General features: G+C 34.8%; 1 protein-coding gene across 1 annotated transcript in view; it reads left to right on the forward strand.

Annotated features, from left to right (window-relative positions):
• GPC6 (glypican 6) overlaps positions 1-18822 on the forward strand; it is a 982218-nt gene that overhangs the window by 471475 nt on the left and 491921 nt on the right. The window contains exon 3 of the mRNA XM_015590907.2: positions 6739-7130. Within this exon, the coding sequence (XP_015446393.1) occupies positions 6739-7130 (392 nt within the window). The remainder of the gene's footprint in view (positions 1-6738; positions 7131-18822) is intronic.

Raw genomic sequence — 18822 nt, forward strand, 5'->3', positions numbered from 1 at the left:
AATGTGTAAGATTCAAAAGTGGTTTAGCAGTTAGCTCAAATGTAACATGCTGACAAATGAACAGAACAAAATAACAGAGACTTGTAGACATGAACTATAGACTGGTGGTTACCAGAGGGTAGGGAGTGAGGGAGGAGCGGAGAGGTAGATGGGGTAAAAGAGGTCAAATATGTGGTGACAGAAAGAAATTTAACCATGGGAGGTGAATACACAGTGTAAACATATATATGCCTTTGCTGTTAAAATGTACAGCTAAAACTTACTGGATTTCGTTAAACAACGTCACCATAAAAAATTAATTAATTTAAGAGAATGTAGCATGCTGGATGTTGCTTAAATGAAGTATGGACGTGAATACAGTCAGCTTGATGAGATCATGGGCTATGAGGTCAAGGCCCAGCAGGGACAACAGCAGACAGGTAGTAATTAAGCCAGGGATAGCATGGCTCAGGAGAGGTAGAACTTTTTAGAGAGGAAGTGAGGGTCTGGTAGAGCAGTCTTGATAGCCACCATGTTTTTGAATAGAGGCCACAGGGAATTTTATGTGCAGATGCACATGAACTTGGAACATGGGAGGATATGAATACTTATATATGTATAAATGTAGAGGAATTTGGAGGGTGACAGGAGGGTAGATCAGTTATCTTCTTTTCTAGGATGCGATTTGTGGCATCACTCCCTCTGAGGTGGGCCTACAAAATTATCACTATCAAAGAGGAACCCAGACCAAGTGGATGTACTTCATGGGATGTTCGTATTCATCCATTGATCTGTGCATACACTATATACCCCTTTTAAAGTCCTACCGTGTTACGGATTCCATACATGTAAATAGTGATATTGGCCACCAAGAATCTTACCCATGAATATAACCTGTAACTCTACTCTTTTCATATAAAATATGGCTTCTCCTAAAGAAAAAAAGAAAGAAGAAAATGAGACCAAAAAGAAGATGTAACAAAAAAAGAAAAAGAAAAAAGAAAGATAAAATATGGCTCCACAAATATATCTCTTAAATAAGTTTTATTGGGTCTAGAAATGTGCTGGCCTTCTTCTCAGAGTTTTGAGGTCCTATTGTAGGCTTCTGGAAGTGAGTAGAATAAGAGTTGATTTTGTCCCCCATGGAACATTTGATAATCTCTAGAGACACTTTCGGTTATGACTGCTGGGGGAAGGATGTGTTATTGGCGTCTAGTAAGTAGAGGGCTGGGATGCTACTTAATATTGTAAAATGCACAGGATATTTTACAATATTAAGGATAGCCCCTCACAATGGATATTTTTCATATCAAAATGTCGGCAATACTGAGGCTGAGACCCTGATTAGAGGATTGGCATTCAACTGTAAAATACCACAAGCTATGACTCGCCAAGGGTAACAGTTTGTGTAACAACACCAATCTTCACTTCTCACGAGGTCTCACCCTCTGGGAGTAGGAAGAGATGGGCCATTTAGGGGCTTGTTTTCTCACTCCCAAAGTTTAACATAGAAGAAAGCAAATGACATTGTGGTTCTTCCTCCACTAATGGTCCTCATTAACTCAGTATATTCCTGTAGTCATATCAGGTTATAATGTAAGCAAGGAGACTTTTGAAGGAGAAATCATCTCAAAAGGTGTACCTAAAAGTTGGCAGATGTGTGCAGAATGAGAGAGGATGCTCCTACTCACTTAACTTTGAGAAAGACATAGTGGAGGAAGCAGGATGGTAGCTTTATTGTGTCTATACATCATATCCCTTATGGGATGTCGGCTTTCTTAACCATTCTACCCTCCATGCCAGCTCATCCAGGTCTTTCCTTAGCCAAAGCTTGGATTCTGAGTAGACTGAACTGGTTCAGCAAACCTTTTCAGGGGAAGGGTAGAATGAGAGAGATTAAGAGAAAAATATGTTCAGCACAGATACATGGGATTAGGGAAGCAAATTTAGTACTCCTGCTTCCTCCTGGTCAGACAAGTGCTATCTGTAATCATGTATAGATATAATCTCCACTGGCCAGTGACTAGAGCTTTTTAACTCTTTGGGTTCTGTGATTACATGGATTCACACTATCATCCTGAAACATTAGTTTTAAACAAGATTTCAGCAAGAAGTATTTTGGAGAGTGTGAGAACAAAATAGGAAAACACTATAATTTCTAGATAAATGCTATGCAGTGTTTAATTCAGTCTTCATACCCAATCTACCACAGAATGTATTTATCTATAGTAGTATTAATGAGACTTTTCCAGCTCGATTGGTCAAAGTTTTTACTGTTTCCGATTGACTGCAGATTCCTAGAGATACTCTAATCTGCCCTTCTCCTCTTGCTCTCACCTCCCTATGATCCTGCGTGCACCTTAGTTATAATTGGATCCATTCATTTGGAGGCTGCATCTGAAGCCTTTCTCCAATATCCTAGACACTTGTTGACTCCTTGGAGTTGAATTTTGTCCCATAAGAGCCTTCTCCCAGGGATCAGGCAGCATTCACAGACTTCCTTTTTGCTTTTGGAACAGTGGTGGTTTTTATCTACAAGATTGTTCTCCCACTTGAAGCAGTCTGCCCTGCAGCCAACAGATGTTTGCATCCAGATCTCCCCTCTGGATGAATAAAATCCTCCCAGAGGCTAATAATATTGGCTGGAAAAAAGTTCTTTTGTGCATCTATGAAACATAACTGAGCCCTAAGCCATCAGCTTTGATGTATATTTTGTGACCGAGGAAGAGAAAAAAAAGGAAATCCTTTTTTTTTCTGCAAACAGTGTCTTGCAGATGAAAATTTTTATTGACCAAAGACTTTATTTTATGTGAGCTTTGCCCTTTCTGATTAAACAAAGGGTTAGACTGAAATAATTTTTCTTCAATTTTTTCTGCGCTGTTTGGGCATAATATTTCATCAACAAAATGGGTCTGATAACTGTTTTCCAAACATCCATCTTGGTTGGTTTGCTGGGAAACAATTTTCACCCAAGCATAAATACTTTGTTCAAAGAGTCAGCCTTCCAGAGGTGAAAGTCAGACTCTTTGGGGCCTGCTAAAACTGAAATGAGTATACTTATCTTTGGAGGACATTAGTTTTTCCTCAGTGCCTTGGAGCCCCATCTTTCATAAGATCTAATATCAATGTATCTTAAGGTAGCAACATTTGTCATAATTGCCTAATACATTAGTGTCTTTCAATAACAAATATTAACGTTGACTCTGAGATCACAAAACCATATAATAATGTTGAACAAGGAGTAATAACTTGACTTTTGTGGACCAGTGAAGCTGATAGAAAACTCTTGAGATGACAAACCCTTAGACACAAATTTAAGTTTGGAATCTAATAAAATGTTTCTTGAGCCATATTTATTGAAATATGATAATTAGTTTCTATAATTAATGATGAATACTGATTTAGGCATAAGGAAACAAACCACAAGACACACGAACAGTCTGGTTTTAACCATTCAGCTTCAAAGTGGGCATAAGACCAATATTTCATATTTCCCATGTCGGGAGAGGAAAAACCTAAGGAATGTTACCCTCAGTAAAAGGAAAAATAAAATAAAATTTTTATTCCTACAGAGAAGCATTTATACTTTAAGTCTTTGTAGAGCAACGAGAACCAGAAGATTTTTCTTTTCTTTTCTACTCTTTTTTTTTTTTAGCTCTTTGCAAATCCAGACCACACTATTGATTACTAACTATTCATTGCTGAAGGCAGTACTCTGTATTCAATAAATTAAGCTTTAATTCTTGAGACTAACAAAATAATTGACCTTAAAAAGAAGATAAATGAATATGCTGTCCTGAGCTCACGATGAGAATCTACTTTCTAGTCTCGTTATATTAGTATTTTTCAATTCAGTGATTTTTCCTCATTCTTTTCTACTTTCTATTTACAACCTATAACACATTTCACCTGCTTCTATAACAACAAGGTCAAGCTATTTTTATTCTTGGTTGCAAGATTAAAATGTTTTAATATAATTTTATACTTCGGTATTAATATTAATAATTTGACATAGTTTCTATTTTAGAACAAACTAGACGACTAGTAGTTCTGAAAAAAATTCTGAAATGTTCCTGATATCATAAAATCATAAATAACATGAACATATAACATATTTAAATGTTCTGATTAATTGACCCCTTGACAATTTTGAAAAATTTGCCCTGTTCAACACTGCTTTTCTTTCTGAATCCTTGAATATTAGTGAGGTTTAATAATATTTAGCCTGATTTTACATTTAGGAAAAATTAAAATAAATATTTGGTGCCTTCAACAATGTCACACAAGGTTTATAAGGCAAGATTTTTAGATAATCTCTGCTGCCACCAACAGAATTTCTTTCATGGTAAGAGGGTAAACATGTGAACAGAATCCTTTTTTAAGCTTTGCTGCTTTGGTTTTATTTGATAACAAATACAAAATAATCACATTGTTATAGACACCACATAGTTCAATACTATATTATTTAGAATTGAAGTAACTAAATCAAGTTCTTCTTCAGGCAACTTCTGATAAAGCAGAAATGATGTGTAGCTTCAGTGGAATCCGTGAAGAGGTAATAGCTTTTTCCCTTTTGTGTCTCAGGAGCCTACCCTCACCCGACCCTCCACTCCCCACCCTCCGTGTCCAAGGCAACAAAAAGAAGAGGGTTATTTTTTTATTTATTTTTTATTTTTTACTTGAGGTGTCCAGGACTTGATTCACCCCTTCATTAGCTGAGAGAGGACTTAGCTTCAGAGAATAAAAGAGAACTATGAGAGCTAAAGCAGTTCCTACTCTTGATGGGAACTTGGATTTATAATTTCAGAAGCATTATCTTGTCTTAGCCTTTTCTCCACCCCAAATCACATTCTCCGTGTGGGATAAAGCTTGAACTTACTCTACCCAGGTTCATTTCTGCACATGGGTAGGTGTCTTCTTTCTTTTCTTTTCTTTTTTTAATTAATTGATTTATTTTTTATGGTGACATTGGTTAACGAAGCCCAATAAGTTTCAGTGGTACACTTTAACAGTAAGGCATATATATGTTTACACTGTGTGTTCACCTTCCATAGTTAGATTTCTTTCTGTCATCACATATTTGACCCCCTTGACCTCATCTACTACCTCCTCCTCCCCCATCCCATATCCTCTGGTAACCACTAGTCTATAGTCCATGTCCATGAGTTTCTGTTTGTTTGTCCTGTTCATTTGTTGCATTTAGGTTTATATCCCACATATAAGTGATATCATGTGATTTTCAACTTTTTCTGTCTGGTTTGTTTCGCTTAGCATGATTACCTTGAGGTCCATCCATGTTGTCACAAATGGCAGTATTTCATCTCTTCTTATGGCTGAGTAATATTCCATTGTATATATGTGCCACAGCTTCTTTATCCAATTATTTATCATAGGATACTTCAGTTGCTTCCAGTCCCGGCCACCGTGAATAATGCTGCTATGAGCATCAGTGTGCAAATATCTTTTCAGATATGGGTTTTCAAGTCTTTGGGGTAAATACCCAGTAGAGGGATTGCTGGATCATACGGTAGATCAATTCTTAGGTTTTTTTTTTTTTTTTTTGAGGAACCTCCATACTGTTTTCTTTAGTGGCTGTACCAATTTGCAGTCCCACCAGCAGTGTATGAGGGTTCCTTTTTCTCCTCATCCTCTCCAACGTTTGTTATTACTTGCACATAAACTATTTCTCGAAGGAGCCTAACATGAAGGCCAATGAGGCTAACATATATTAATTTCCTTTTTTTTGCTTCCTATAAGTCAAGTGTCCCCAACCCCTTGGCTGCGGACTGGTACCCATCTGTGCCCTGTTAGGAACTGGGCCACACAGTAGGAGTTGAGCCATGGGCTAGCGGGCAAAGCTTCATCTGTATTTGCAGCCACTCCCTAGCACAAGCATCACTGTCTCAGCTCCGCCTCAGATCATCAGATATCAGATTCTCACAAGAGCAGTGGTCCCTAGTGCGGAAAATGTTGGGGACCACTGAATAAGTGATCCCAGTAACACTCAAGTGCTGTTGCAGAATAGAAGAGTTCAATTCTTGGTGTACTCTTTCTCATTTAGAACCACTTAACTAGAAAGCTCGATTGTCTATATTTTATTCAAGTTCTTCAAAATGATAGTTTTATTTATAATAATAATTCAAAGTACTTTGTAACTTTCTGATTATTATGGCAAAATAAATTATGTTCTATACCTTTGATATTAAGTGAATTTAATGCATATGAATCTAAACACTGATAAGTGATTGCTATATAGCAACTACAAAGAGTCCATACTATTAGAGTAATTTGAATATCCTATTTATGAACTATTCCAAATAATTTAATTGAATTTAGTGTTAGAACGGATTTGTAAATAGGATAGAATAAATGTTTTTATTAGTATGTATTTGCTATTATGTTAATGAAAATATTTTGCAAAATATTTTGTTTTGACATCATATCAAACTGTAGGATTTGCTAAAATTTAACAATGAATGAGAAGAGGATTAAGCAACTTTGGAGGAATAGTAAATTGTAAACTCCTAATAATAATGGACGTTTTTTCATATAGAAATCATGTGTTCTCTTGTTTTCTTTAACTCAGAGATTATAGATGTAGGGCAAATCTCATTTAAATATTGTTACCATTAGTTTATTATTGATACATGATACACTTTTCTACGAAAATGGCCATTAAAAGCAGTTATTTTTAAGGTAAGTAGATGTTCTGGGCTTTCTAGATCTTATTAAATTATGACAGCTTTGTTTTATTTGCAGAATTTTTCCGAGAGCTCCTGGAGAATGCAGAAAAGTCACTAAATGATATGTTTGTACGGACCTATGGAATGCTGTATATGCAGAATTCAGAAGTGTTCCAGGACCTCTTCACAGAGCTGAAAAGATACTACACAGGGGGCAATGTAAATCTGGAGGAGATGCTCAATGACTTCTGGGCTCGTCTCCTGGAACGGATGTTTCAGCTGATCAACCCACAATATCACTTTAGCGAGGACTACCTGGAATGCGTGAGCAAATACACAGACCAGCTGAAGCCATTTGGAGATGTACCCCGGAAATTGAAAATTCAGGTCACCCGCGCCTTCATTGCTGCCCGGACATTTGTTCAGGGGCTGACCGTGGGCAGAGAAGTTGCAAACCGAGTTTCCAAGGTAATTGAAAATCTGCTATCTTTCTAATTGGTCTTTCGCTTTTACTCTATTGTTAAAACAAATGCTTAAAAAAATTTAAGGTAAAAATTCTCAGTTACCATGGTCCTTGCTTTTAGAGAAATAAGCTAAATGTCAAAGCTTAATTCTGATTTTTTTTTCTTGCTTTGTGTGAGAGAAGACAGGATTTCAAGTTGTTCCATGTGGTTTAGAACATAATGTCAATATTTATCAGCAGTACTGCAGAGAAGCTTTTATCAGGAATGGTGTGAAAACAGGTGTCTTGTAACCATGGCCACTTGGCATTTCTGATCAGAGTTTTAAGGAGGATAAATACTCATGAAACAGTCTATCCAGAGCTTATAAGCCTCTAGTAGTGCACAAGGAGACAGTTTTCATGAGGCCTGCGAGTGGAGACAAGTTGTTTTTCAGAACACCAGCACCTACCATTTCTTTTACTTTCCCATCCCTGTCAAAGTGGCCGGATTCCTTAATCATGAAGGAAGAACTTTCTGATGACAGTTGTAGAACTGGATTAGGCAGGACTAATGAATGCAAAGTATAAATTCTGACGAATAATTTATTTTGTTATTGATTAGCTTTGTAATTCAATGCCACATATTGCATTGGATTTATGAGAAAGATAAACTAGTACACATTTATGCCTTTTTTTCAAGATGTCTCTAAACCTTTAATGCAAGGGGTATTTCTCCACCGCTGTCTTTAAACATAGACTATTTCCTGTGTAGAATATATCTGCCCTTTTAAAAATTCTTACTCAATATTCAACCGTTCTTACTAGAAGGACTTGACCACTTATGAGGTCAGTCCAACAAATAAACTGAAACATGATTAAGAGGTAAAGTAAAAACAATACATAACAGGAATCTAATATTATGTCACCCAAAGAAGGTCATATTTGTACAAAGATTATTGCCAAACACAACTTTCTTATTGCAGGACTGTGCTAAAGAGCCACACATTTTTCATAACTATCGGTACTGTCCTGCCATGTTTTTTTTTTTTTCACATTAAGCTCCTCAATATTTATATCTTAGCATAAAGTTCATGTATACTTTTAAAAATGTTTCTCTATGGCACTATTTGTAAAATCCATAGCAATCCATTTTAAAATTATGTTTTTAAAACATTTTTTGAGCACATGGAAAGATTATTTGCAAGGAGGCTCTAAAGGGGATAATCACAAGGAATTAATAATATAAAGGGCATAAGTCTCTGATTACAGAAACTGTCATTTTTTTTTTTAAATCAAAAATCAGCAATGTTCTAGACTAAATAATAGAGCCCTAAAAGTGGATTGATAAGGAATTGGCAGGTGGAATAGAAGAAGAAATACGATTATCTGCAAAAGTCTGTAAAATATACATAAATATACAAAATAAATATATAGTCCATGTATTCTTGAGCAGTAGATTTTGTTTTTAAAAAAAGTTTAGTCACAGAGCCTTTGTTTTTGTTGAAGAATGAAATATACAGCCAGCTTTGAGAAACATGAGGTAAGAAATTCAAAGCATGGATCCGTCTATGCAAAAACATCCTGATTGTTTATATTGATTCTGCCGGAGTGCGAATAATGTTTAAATGCATATATTTTGGTTTTGGGAAATTCCAGTGAGATAAGAGAATCTCGTCTAGCAAAGTCTTTTAAAAGCCTCAGTGAGGGTTGCTACAAATTCTCTTTTTTTCTCAGTAGATGGCATTAACTACTGCCTGGAGATGGCACCTCCCCTTTGTCATTCCTTGATTGTCTCAGTCTAAGGTCTTTGTCTAACAAAATCTAACATGGTTCTTTTCATGGTAAAGGTTTACATCATGGACCAACCACCAGTAGAGTATGACCTTTGCTTTTTTTCCAGATGTGGTAAGGGATATACTCTGTAACACCAAGGTCTCGTTTCCCCTGATTCTGTCATAACCAACATTCACTTGCAGAGCAGCAGCTATGTGTTTGCGATGTAGTTTGTGGTCATGTAATCATGGACTGTTCACTGTTCCATGCAGATATTGGCTTGTCTAACCTGAATTTTCTTTGCCCTACTCCACTCAAATTATAAGACCCATTCTGATATCTGGGTACCACCATCTGGTGGGTGGATGGGTAGATGATAGATGATAAATAAATAGATATAGATATAGATAGATGATAGATAGATAGATAGATAGATAGATAGATAGATAGATAGATAATGTGAATATATAGACTTGGTTTACAAGAAACTGAGCACTTTTTCTCAAATAATTTATGACTTAGGGATTGAAGAATTTTACCAATGAACTTTCTCACCTCATGAATGACAAATGGTCTGTACCTGACCAAACCAGAAGTACATCTGCTGGGGCTATTTGGATGCTGAAAATCATCAGCACCCAAACATTTTTTTTTGTAAAACAAAATATTACGAGGACTAAATATATAAAGAGAAACAAGAATGTTGTTTGAGATTTAAGCACTTTAAAAATCTGAAGTCTCCCCATAGTTTGTTATTTGAGTGATTTATGGATGGCAAAATGATTACAGAAAGTTAAGTAATTCAAGACAAAATTCCCAAATGAAGATCAACAAACTAACTTATTTCTTGCATTTTGGTTTGTGGGATATTTTTTTCCTTCAATTGCTCTCTCCTCTTTCAATGGCTTCTTCAGTCTTGGAAGTCATCATTAATAGCTTCTAATTAATTGTTTTGACTGGAAAATGTATCTCTTTGGCAAACACAACAGTTAGACACAAATATTTTGACACAACATTATAGGAAATTTTCTTACCAGAAATGGAGAACTAATTTGTAGGCGTAAACATAAATACTTTTAAAACTTATTCTTGCCATCTCATATATAGAAATATGGTCTTTTTGTAAGCTTTGAGTGGAGCAAGTTAATTTAAGTAACTGAAGATATAGTTCTTAGAAGTGTTAAGTGATTCTGGAGTGAATATTTGTGGTCATTTAGCCAGGATTCATTTTCTATGTGAATGACTGTTTTTGAGAGTGCCATGTGTTGACAAGATATGATGAATCAGTAACTCATACTGTACCAGTGGAAGTATAAATTGATGTTTGGATAACGATTCAAAAATACCTGTATTATTGCAAAAGTGGATATTCCAAAACTGTAATTCTACACCTGGAGAAACTGTTTCACACGTGTACAGATAGATAAATAGAAGAATGTTCATCGCAGTATTGTTTATGATAACATAAAAAATTAGAAATAACCTAAGTGGCCTATCTATACAAATGATCTTATCATACCATGAAATTCTATGGAGCACTGGAAAATAAGTGAACAATAGCCACACTTGTGCATAAATCACAGAAACCTCATTTTGAGAGAAAAAAAATAAAAACACCAATGAACACATACCATTTATATAAAGCTCAAAAAATTCAAAAGTAAGCAATACATTATTTAGGAATAAAAATACATGCGATTAAACTGGAGAAGTTTTTAAAAATTATAAATAAACCTCTCAAACCTCAGATGGTAGTTAGTTGTCTCTGAGGATTAGATCTGGAGGTATTATAAAAGAGGGATGGATATACAGGGGTTTTCAAAGTTACTAATAACATACTTGTTCTTAAGCTCTGTGTTGTGTGTGTGTGTGTGTGTGCGTGCATGTGTGTAAGATTTTTTAACAAGAGATTCAAGTGCAGTAAGACTTTATCATTATTCATCTATAATTCTTTTCATCTGTGCAGATTATGATCAAGTCCCTGGGCTGCCCTCAGTTGTTTGTCAGATTTACTGTTTATGGATTTGTTAACCATTCACTTTCCATGTTTTATATTGTGCTGAATGACATCAGGTAAACATAGAAGACAAAGCTTTAAAAGGGAGATAAAACCAAATTTTTATAATATTGTAGCCTTGAAAGAAATGGTCTGGACTATTTTTCAGTGCTGCTTCTTTATTAAATCACCATCCTCATCCCGTTATACATACTCATTAATGAATGGAAACATGGATGCCAGCATCCCTCTTAGGGCTTGTCAGACACTGTGAAGAACACAAAAAAGAGGGCTGCATGCAGAGGTATAAACAGATTGTCTGCTTAGACCAAGCTTTAATTATTCATTTTGAAGGCAAATGATGAAATGACTCTAGTATCTTCACTGGTTCATCTTTATGCCATTTAAACAAAGGAGACGACTTTCATATCTTTCTGCTTTAATCAAAGTGACTTCTATGAGTAAAAACTGTAAATTGTGTCAATAGAAACTGCATCAATAATGCAAGTCATTTTATTGATTCTTTCCAGACAAATTAGATAGGTTGTAGAGCTGGATCTGTAGAATTGGAACTACTGTCAAATAATGTCATGCATCTTTCAATGTATTTGTCTGTCTGTCTGTCTGTCTATCTATCTATCTATCTATCTATCTATCTATCTATCTATCTAAAATCTTTATGATTTTGAAAAGGAAGTCTAGGTTTTAGTCAATAGTGAGACTAGAATATTTTTATTAATAGACACCTGCCTATCTCTGCTACAAAGACTATTGTTTTTAAATGAAGAAGCTCTTAACTGGTTTATATACCTGGGTAAACAGACTTGCATTAGCAATATGTGCCTAGAAAGCAATAAACAGAGAGTCAATTTTCAATAAATGTGGTTGATAGACTATAAGGCTGAAAAGAATTTGTCATCAAATTTGATAAAATGAAGACTATGAAATATATTCATTCGGAGCACTCTCTAATCACAATGGAAAGGTGTTCTGAAGAATTTACCATGGATATAATTTATAAGAGAAATGGTATTCTATTTAGCTGTTTGCTTTTGGGAAAGAATTTAAGATACAAAGACCACCTGTCTTAGCTATCACTTGAATTATTTGTTTTGTTCCTTCGGTAGTGATCTTTAGATTGGAATTAATTTTTGTGGAGTCATCCAGAAATGAAAAGGACCACAAAAAAGACTTAGGTGAATGAAACCTTTTTATAATTCTTCTGTGGTTAGTATATTCTATTTTGTAATTGATGATTATTCAGTGTATGTTACTTCATAATATAGCACTAGGAAGAATAGGTAAGCCTTTTGAAATCATGAATAATGCTTATATGTTTACAACTTTTAAGTCACCATGTCAACATAAATAATTTATGCTTGCTACTTTATGATGGTGGTTTAGACATTATGTTATATTATATTTAGAAAGTACTTAAGTGCTTTGTAGCCAATAAATAAATAATTTTGTAGTAAAGAATAGTAACAAAATATTAGTTCTAAGAGCCATAACAACAAAAATAACTTAATAATATAATTCATTGGAAATATATAAATTTTACTATGGTCCATGTGCTGTGATAAGCACTGGAAATCATAGAAGTATAAGGAAGTCCTGAAGTCAGAGGAAGAAAAGAACATTTTCCTTCAAAGATGGCATGTGGGATCTTACAGATGAGTTTAGAGAATTAAGGCAAAGGTCCCATTTTGATTAAAATAATTTGGTTGTTGTCATTAAAACAATTAAAATATTTTTTTTATTAATTTTATGCTTCCTTGCTAATGTATATAACTTAGAAGTATAAATTTGGAAAATGGTTGCATTATAAGAAGAAGATAAATTTGAGGAAAATGAAGTCAATTATTTTTAATACATTAAAAACTATGTATCTTATCTTCTTGTTCTTTTTGTAGCTTGTCTATTTCTAATACCTATACGTGAGTTGGGCAATTTCATTTTAAAAGTATACTATCTGTTAGAATTCCATTAAAATGAGCACCTTTCTACTCATTGAATTTAATTTGGAAATTGTATTCATATCGAAAGGCAAAGTTAGGAGTTTCCTTTATTATGTCTAAATGCAACATGGCTTGAAAAAGTTTGGGAATCACAGTTCTGACTATACTATATCTAACAGGTATCTTACTCACCCCTAAAGAATGAGTTGAATGGTTATAATAACCCAACATTCATCAGATCCAAATATGGATTCTTGTAAAAATAGAATTATTTTGAAGATTTAGCTGGATTCTCATGAATAAACATTTGTTCAGTGTATTTTCTATGTTAAGTACTGTTGGTAAGTTCTTGAGATACAAAGACTAAGCAAGTTAAAGTACTTGCAAGTACTAATTGAGAAGAGAGAAGCAGAAACAAGTAATATCAGTACATAATGAGAGAATTGTGCAGTCAATGTTTTGGGAACAGAAAGGACAGGCACTTAGCTCAATATTGAACTGCAAGGAAACATTCATCGCTATAGAAGCGTGATCCATATATTGAAGGATGTGTGGGCATAAGCAGGTGGTGAGAGTACCTAGCACGGTGAAGGTTGCTTCAGGCAGAATAAACAACTGAGCAGAAGCATGGAGGTGTGAAACCAAATGACGTGTGTAGGGAGCTAGAAGCATTTGGTATTCCTGCGGCTTAAAGTATAATAAGGCAATGAATAGCAAGAGTTAAGGCTGCAGACCTAAACTGAGCCCTTGAATAAAAACTATTTCACTAATGATTTTTTTGCATATTTGTTTTCCTATATAATTAAAAAAGAACTTTCTGTGGTTAGAAGCCTTCCAATACTTTTGAGGGACAAAGGTGCTGAGCACCTACTATGTGCTGGTTATTGTTCCATAAGAAACAGGAAATAACAATGAGTAGCTTTGTCCTTGAGGAAATCACAGTCTATCCAAAGTTCAGATGTGGTGCAAATGATCAGGTAAAGGTGGAGGGGTGCATAGATTACTATGTGAAGCAAGAGAAATACAAGATTCCCTTTACCTTGAGAAATTAGAAAAGGCACCTGAGAGTAATAGGCAAACTTAAAGAATGAATAAGACGTTACTGAGGGAGAAAAGATGTAGGGCTTCTTGCCAGAGGGCCAGCAGTTGCAAAGACACAGATCATGAAAGGTCATGTTTTTTTGGAGATGAGGTCACAGAGCAGATTTGGACTGTATTATTTGGGTCTTATATTTCAAGTTGAAAAATTTGAAGGACTTTGCATAGGCAAAGGGTAACAGCCAAGGTTTTTCAAAAGACAAGTGTGTGATCAGATTTTTACTTAAATAAGATGGTCCATGGGGGATGATAAATGAGCGGGAGAGACAGATGTCAGATGCGGTGATGGGAAACTATTGTAATTGCATATGAGCAGTGACAAGCCCTGTGACAAAGCAGGTGGAGCAGAGTGGAAAGTGCATCTGGAGAAAAACAAACAAACCAGCATGGTTCATATTTATTTATATATATATACTATGTCTACTCAGGTTGTATCCCCAGCATCCAGCACAGTTCCTGGCATACAGTTTGTTCCTCTTTAGTAACAGTTGTCTGACTGCTGACTGGTTTGAGAAGCACCAACATATAAATGTTTTTTGGCAAAGTATGGAAACATTTAGCTACAGAAAGAAGAGCACAAAATCAGATGAAACATCAGGGAGTGTAAATATTTAAAGAGGATACAGAAAAGGAAGACAAATGACCAGAACTAGGAAAGCATATCGTCCTGAAAGTAAAAAAAGAATCTCAAGAAATAAGGTAATCAACAGCATCTAACGTTGAAGATAGTAAAGTGAGAGAGGCAGAGAAAATAAACCTTTGAATTGGACCACTAGGATGTTACTAACTATAGCAAGAACAGTTTGACTAGAGTGGTTTTAATTGGTTGAGAAGTTAACTCTTTTGCCCCTACACATTCTAGAACGGGCTGGACAAAGCATGGTCCCTGTACTGGTAATCAAACATGAGCGAGCTGTTATAGTTCTGTAACAAGTTAAGTACAAAAATTGAAAGTGTTTTATAAAAATCTGCAGAGCAATTTCACATTGCTCCGACATCCAAGACAGGGTCAGTGGACCCTTCTTTAAATATTGTTAAACTCGCACAGTGAGTCTCCCGTGAAGTGAGCTGCATCTGAGTAGGATCAGTTATCAGGTCATGCCACACTGGGAAAAATGAAAGGATCAGCCAAAGTCAGTCTAGATCATTTGCACCTCAAACAGATGGCTTGAGAGTACTGTATTCTAGAACAATACTAACAACAGGAAATTAATGAATATATTTTGCTTAATTCTGTTGATGTGTTTGCGCTTTCTCTTTCCTGTGTGCAGTTCCCCTTTACCCTTTTTTGTGCCTTCCCGCCCTAGGCTTTTCCCCTGGGATACATTCTCCATGTTTACAACCATGAGGATCTCTCCTAAACCCAATTTGATTGGCATGTTACTGTTTGCCTGTGCCCCACAAGTACATAAACTCCTCTGGGGCCATGGAAATGTGTGCTACAAACAGATGTCTTTGTTACTAATAGAGAACATCCACTGGTGAAATGTGTCAATTAAGGTACACTACAAATAAAAAAGGCCCAAGAATAAAACTCCAATGCTGTAACTCAAACAATGCTGCTTCTAAAAGGGCTTCATAAAGGAAAACGGACCTGACAGTTTATCCCAGTGTCAACGCTGACTCTGATTTTGGATATTTATCTCTGAATGCATTTATGCTTTTCCTACCAGAAGGTTCTGTGAAACAAGCTTTGAACAATAGTCATGCTGTAATTACTTACACATGCAAAAGCATGTTCAGAGTGCTGACAGGAGACGATGCAGGCTGTGTGATATCATAGGCCGATCTGGCAAGTTTGGAGGATTTCTCTTTTATTGTCCCATCTTCAGAGATTCAATGTTACAAGGACATTCCCTGAGGCAATACCAGTGAACTGTAGAGGTTTATGAGCCAAGATATACATCAAAAAGAATTTTAATAAAGCTTGGCAGATATATTGCATTAACAGTGCTGACATAGTGAAGTGGGACTTAGGTAGGGAGTATGACATATTGGTATTTTTTTTAAATGAGGTGTTAGGTCATAGAGATATTTGATTATGAGAAAGATGGGGAGGTTATATTGTTACATACCATAGATTTTCTCCATAGTTATCTTTGTGATTACATGCAAAGGTTATTCCCCTTCACATGTCTGCATTTTACCTTTTCATCTTGATGAGCAATATTCAGCTCAAACACAATGGATTGATCCCAGATGCTTAGAAAATAGTAATCATCCCACACAATATCGAAAATTTACATTTCTTTGCATCTAAATTGGATAGCCAAGAGTGAAAATGGCCAGTTCAGAGTGTCAGAAATAGGATAATGGTGACTTTGACATTCAGATGTAAGTAAAACTGTGGCCTAAACCAAGTTAGCACCCATTGACACTTAAGTGGCTGGCATAAACAGATTTTTAAAAACTCATCTTTACCCTCTAGGAATATGCTGCATGTCAAAAATGCTCCTGTCATATTTAATACTCAGGAGATAGCAGGATTTTACATGGAAATTTTATCCTTTTCCGTTCATAGTATTAAAGAAGCCAACAAGGCGAACTTTTCTGTGTTCATTTTCTGTAGGATTTTGAGCATTTAAAAAGTTCATTCATTGAATATTTAAAGCTTTTATAGATACATTAATCATGGAAACATTATTCCATATATGATTCTATATTAGATAGAAATATGAGTCTCTCCATAAAGAAATATATTTGTTTATAAATAATGGGTGTTAAAACTTTCTTCTTTTGCTATTGGCTCTCTAATAACACATTCTCTTACTAGAAATATATCAAGATGTAAGGTAACATTTATTTCACTGTTTTTAAATGAAAATAGACAGCATTTAGTAAGAAATAAAAGATTTTATAATGATTTAAAAAATAGCAGAGTACCAAGCGCTCTGCAGAGATCCTCATTCTTTTCTTCTTAGGGTTTTGTTACTCAAATTATAGGCTGGGTCAAGGATAATTCAACTGTGCTTGCAATAAAACATTTTATTGAAAAGGTGAATGTTGTGATATCCTGCTGCACTTGTAGACAGAAGATAACTGTATAAATTATTTATGTCACTATTTCCATAAGATATCAAAATATCTATTTCGGAATGGAGAAAATGTACCCTGACATTTTAGCTAGGATGGCAGAGTCCTGATTGAAAGTCTTTCTTATTTGTGCAGCATTTTATTTGTTTGTTTTGACGTGTGTTTGTGCATGTGTTAAAGTGATAACTTTTTCCCAATGACATTTGATGTGCCAATTGTTTAATAAATTGTAAAACCTTTGACTTTCAGTTATCCAAGGTTTCCCTCTTGATTAATTTATACATTGTCACTTGTGTTGTGACTGTGAAACAATAGCAGTTGGGGAAATGCTATAATCTTATGAATCACTCAAGCCAAATGGACATTTTTTCCTCCTTCAAATTACCAAAAACGTTTAATTAAAAATTATGATTCTAGCTTAAATCACCTGGATATTTATTTTTATTGGTAGCCAGAAAAATAATTGTATGCATTTTTACATATCTCTTTCTGACTATGAAATTAATATGTGCTTATTCAAAAAGAAAAGAATGTTGAAAACAGAAGAGCGAAAGAATGAAAACAAAATAATCCTAAATTTCCTTTACCCAGAGATAACTTTTGTCAAAACTTTTGTTTGTAGTCTTTTTGTACCTCTAATATAGTTTTATAATATATAGTATTAAATCATTTGAGCTACTTACTATTGAAGTCTATTTTTTTCACTGTAACATTGTAAGTATTTTTCCACATCAATAGCATTTCTTTAAAATTTACTCTTTAAATTTCTTAAAGATTTCTTTTACAACCTAAGGTATTTGTTTGTTGCCTATATATCTGAGGATCTTTCACAAATAGTCACCCCCTGGATAGTCTTACTAAGAGAATTGAACAACTGTCTTCTTAAGTAGTTTATGTGTGTGCACGTGTGTGGGGGCATGTTTAGCTTGACTCGTTTTGTACCTAAATGCCGGCATACATGGGAGTTCTATGATTCTCTTATCATGTATTTAACTGTTTAAATTTATTTTTTGATTTACATATACTCCAGACAACTGTATTAATTAGATGCAGTTTTTTTCAAAAAAAAAGATGCAGACATTAAGTGGAGGTAGGAATAAGGCTGATAGAAAAATGTTTATTAGAACTCCTTGGACAATACTTCTCATTCAGCCAGAAATCTGGATCTAAGCCAAATTGCAAACTGGTGTCCTTTGGTTTTAACTGGGCCACAGGCATGTTTTATTTGGCATGAATTCTTTAAGTTTTCAAATAATGTTCTGAAATGACGAGGATTGACATAAAAATGTGAATTTCTACAATTTCGTAGATGGTATGACAACCCTGAAGATTTATTCTTAATGGCAAAAGTCAGCTGAAGTTAAATTACGTTTAAACTGAGTTTGTTTTATCTTGAACATCCATATTGCAGTTTGAAACAGGTCTGATCACCCCTGGAGTTGGCCTGATGCTGAAGTTGGTATTACTTACCTTCTATTGCAATCTGGCTCTTTTTCACATAATGGAGAAACGTTTCTAAGTTGCTGTCTTTATTTAAGTGAAAAACAAGTAGGGCCACATTTCAAGAAAAAACAATGAAAAGTGAGAAGATTATATTTTTTGGAATTTAGAATATCCTATTTAATATGCAAACAATATCTATGTTAAAAAAAATAGGAAACTTCACTCATGGTTAACAACCAAGTTTGCAATTGAATTTACAAACCATCCTTGAAGCTTCCTATTAACCATCACTGTAAGGTGAGCATTATTCTTTAATCAAATAAAAACAAATCAATAGCTAAGAAAAAAATTCTACTATCAGGAAAGAATTTTTCTCTTTAATGACCTTAAGGACATCCTTTAATGTACATAATTAGA

The sequence above is a fragment of the Pteropus alecto genome, unplaced genomic scaffold (genome assembly GCF_000325575.1).
Source record: "Pteropus alecto unplaced genomic scaffold, ASM32557v1 scaffold72, whole genome shotgun sequence".
In the NCBI taxonomy this organism is placed as follows: Eukaryota; Metazoa; Chordata; class Mammalia; order Chiroptera; family Pteropodidae; genus Pteropus; species Pteropus alecto.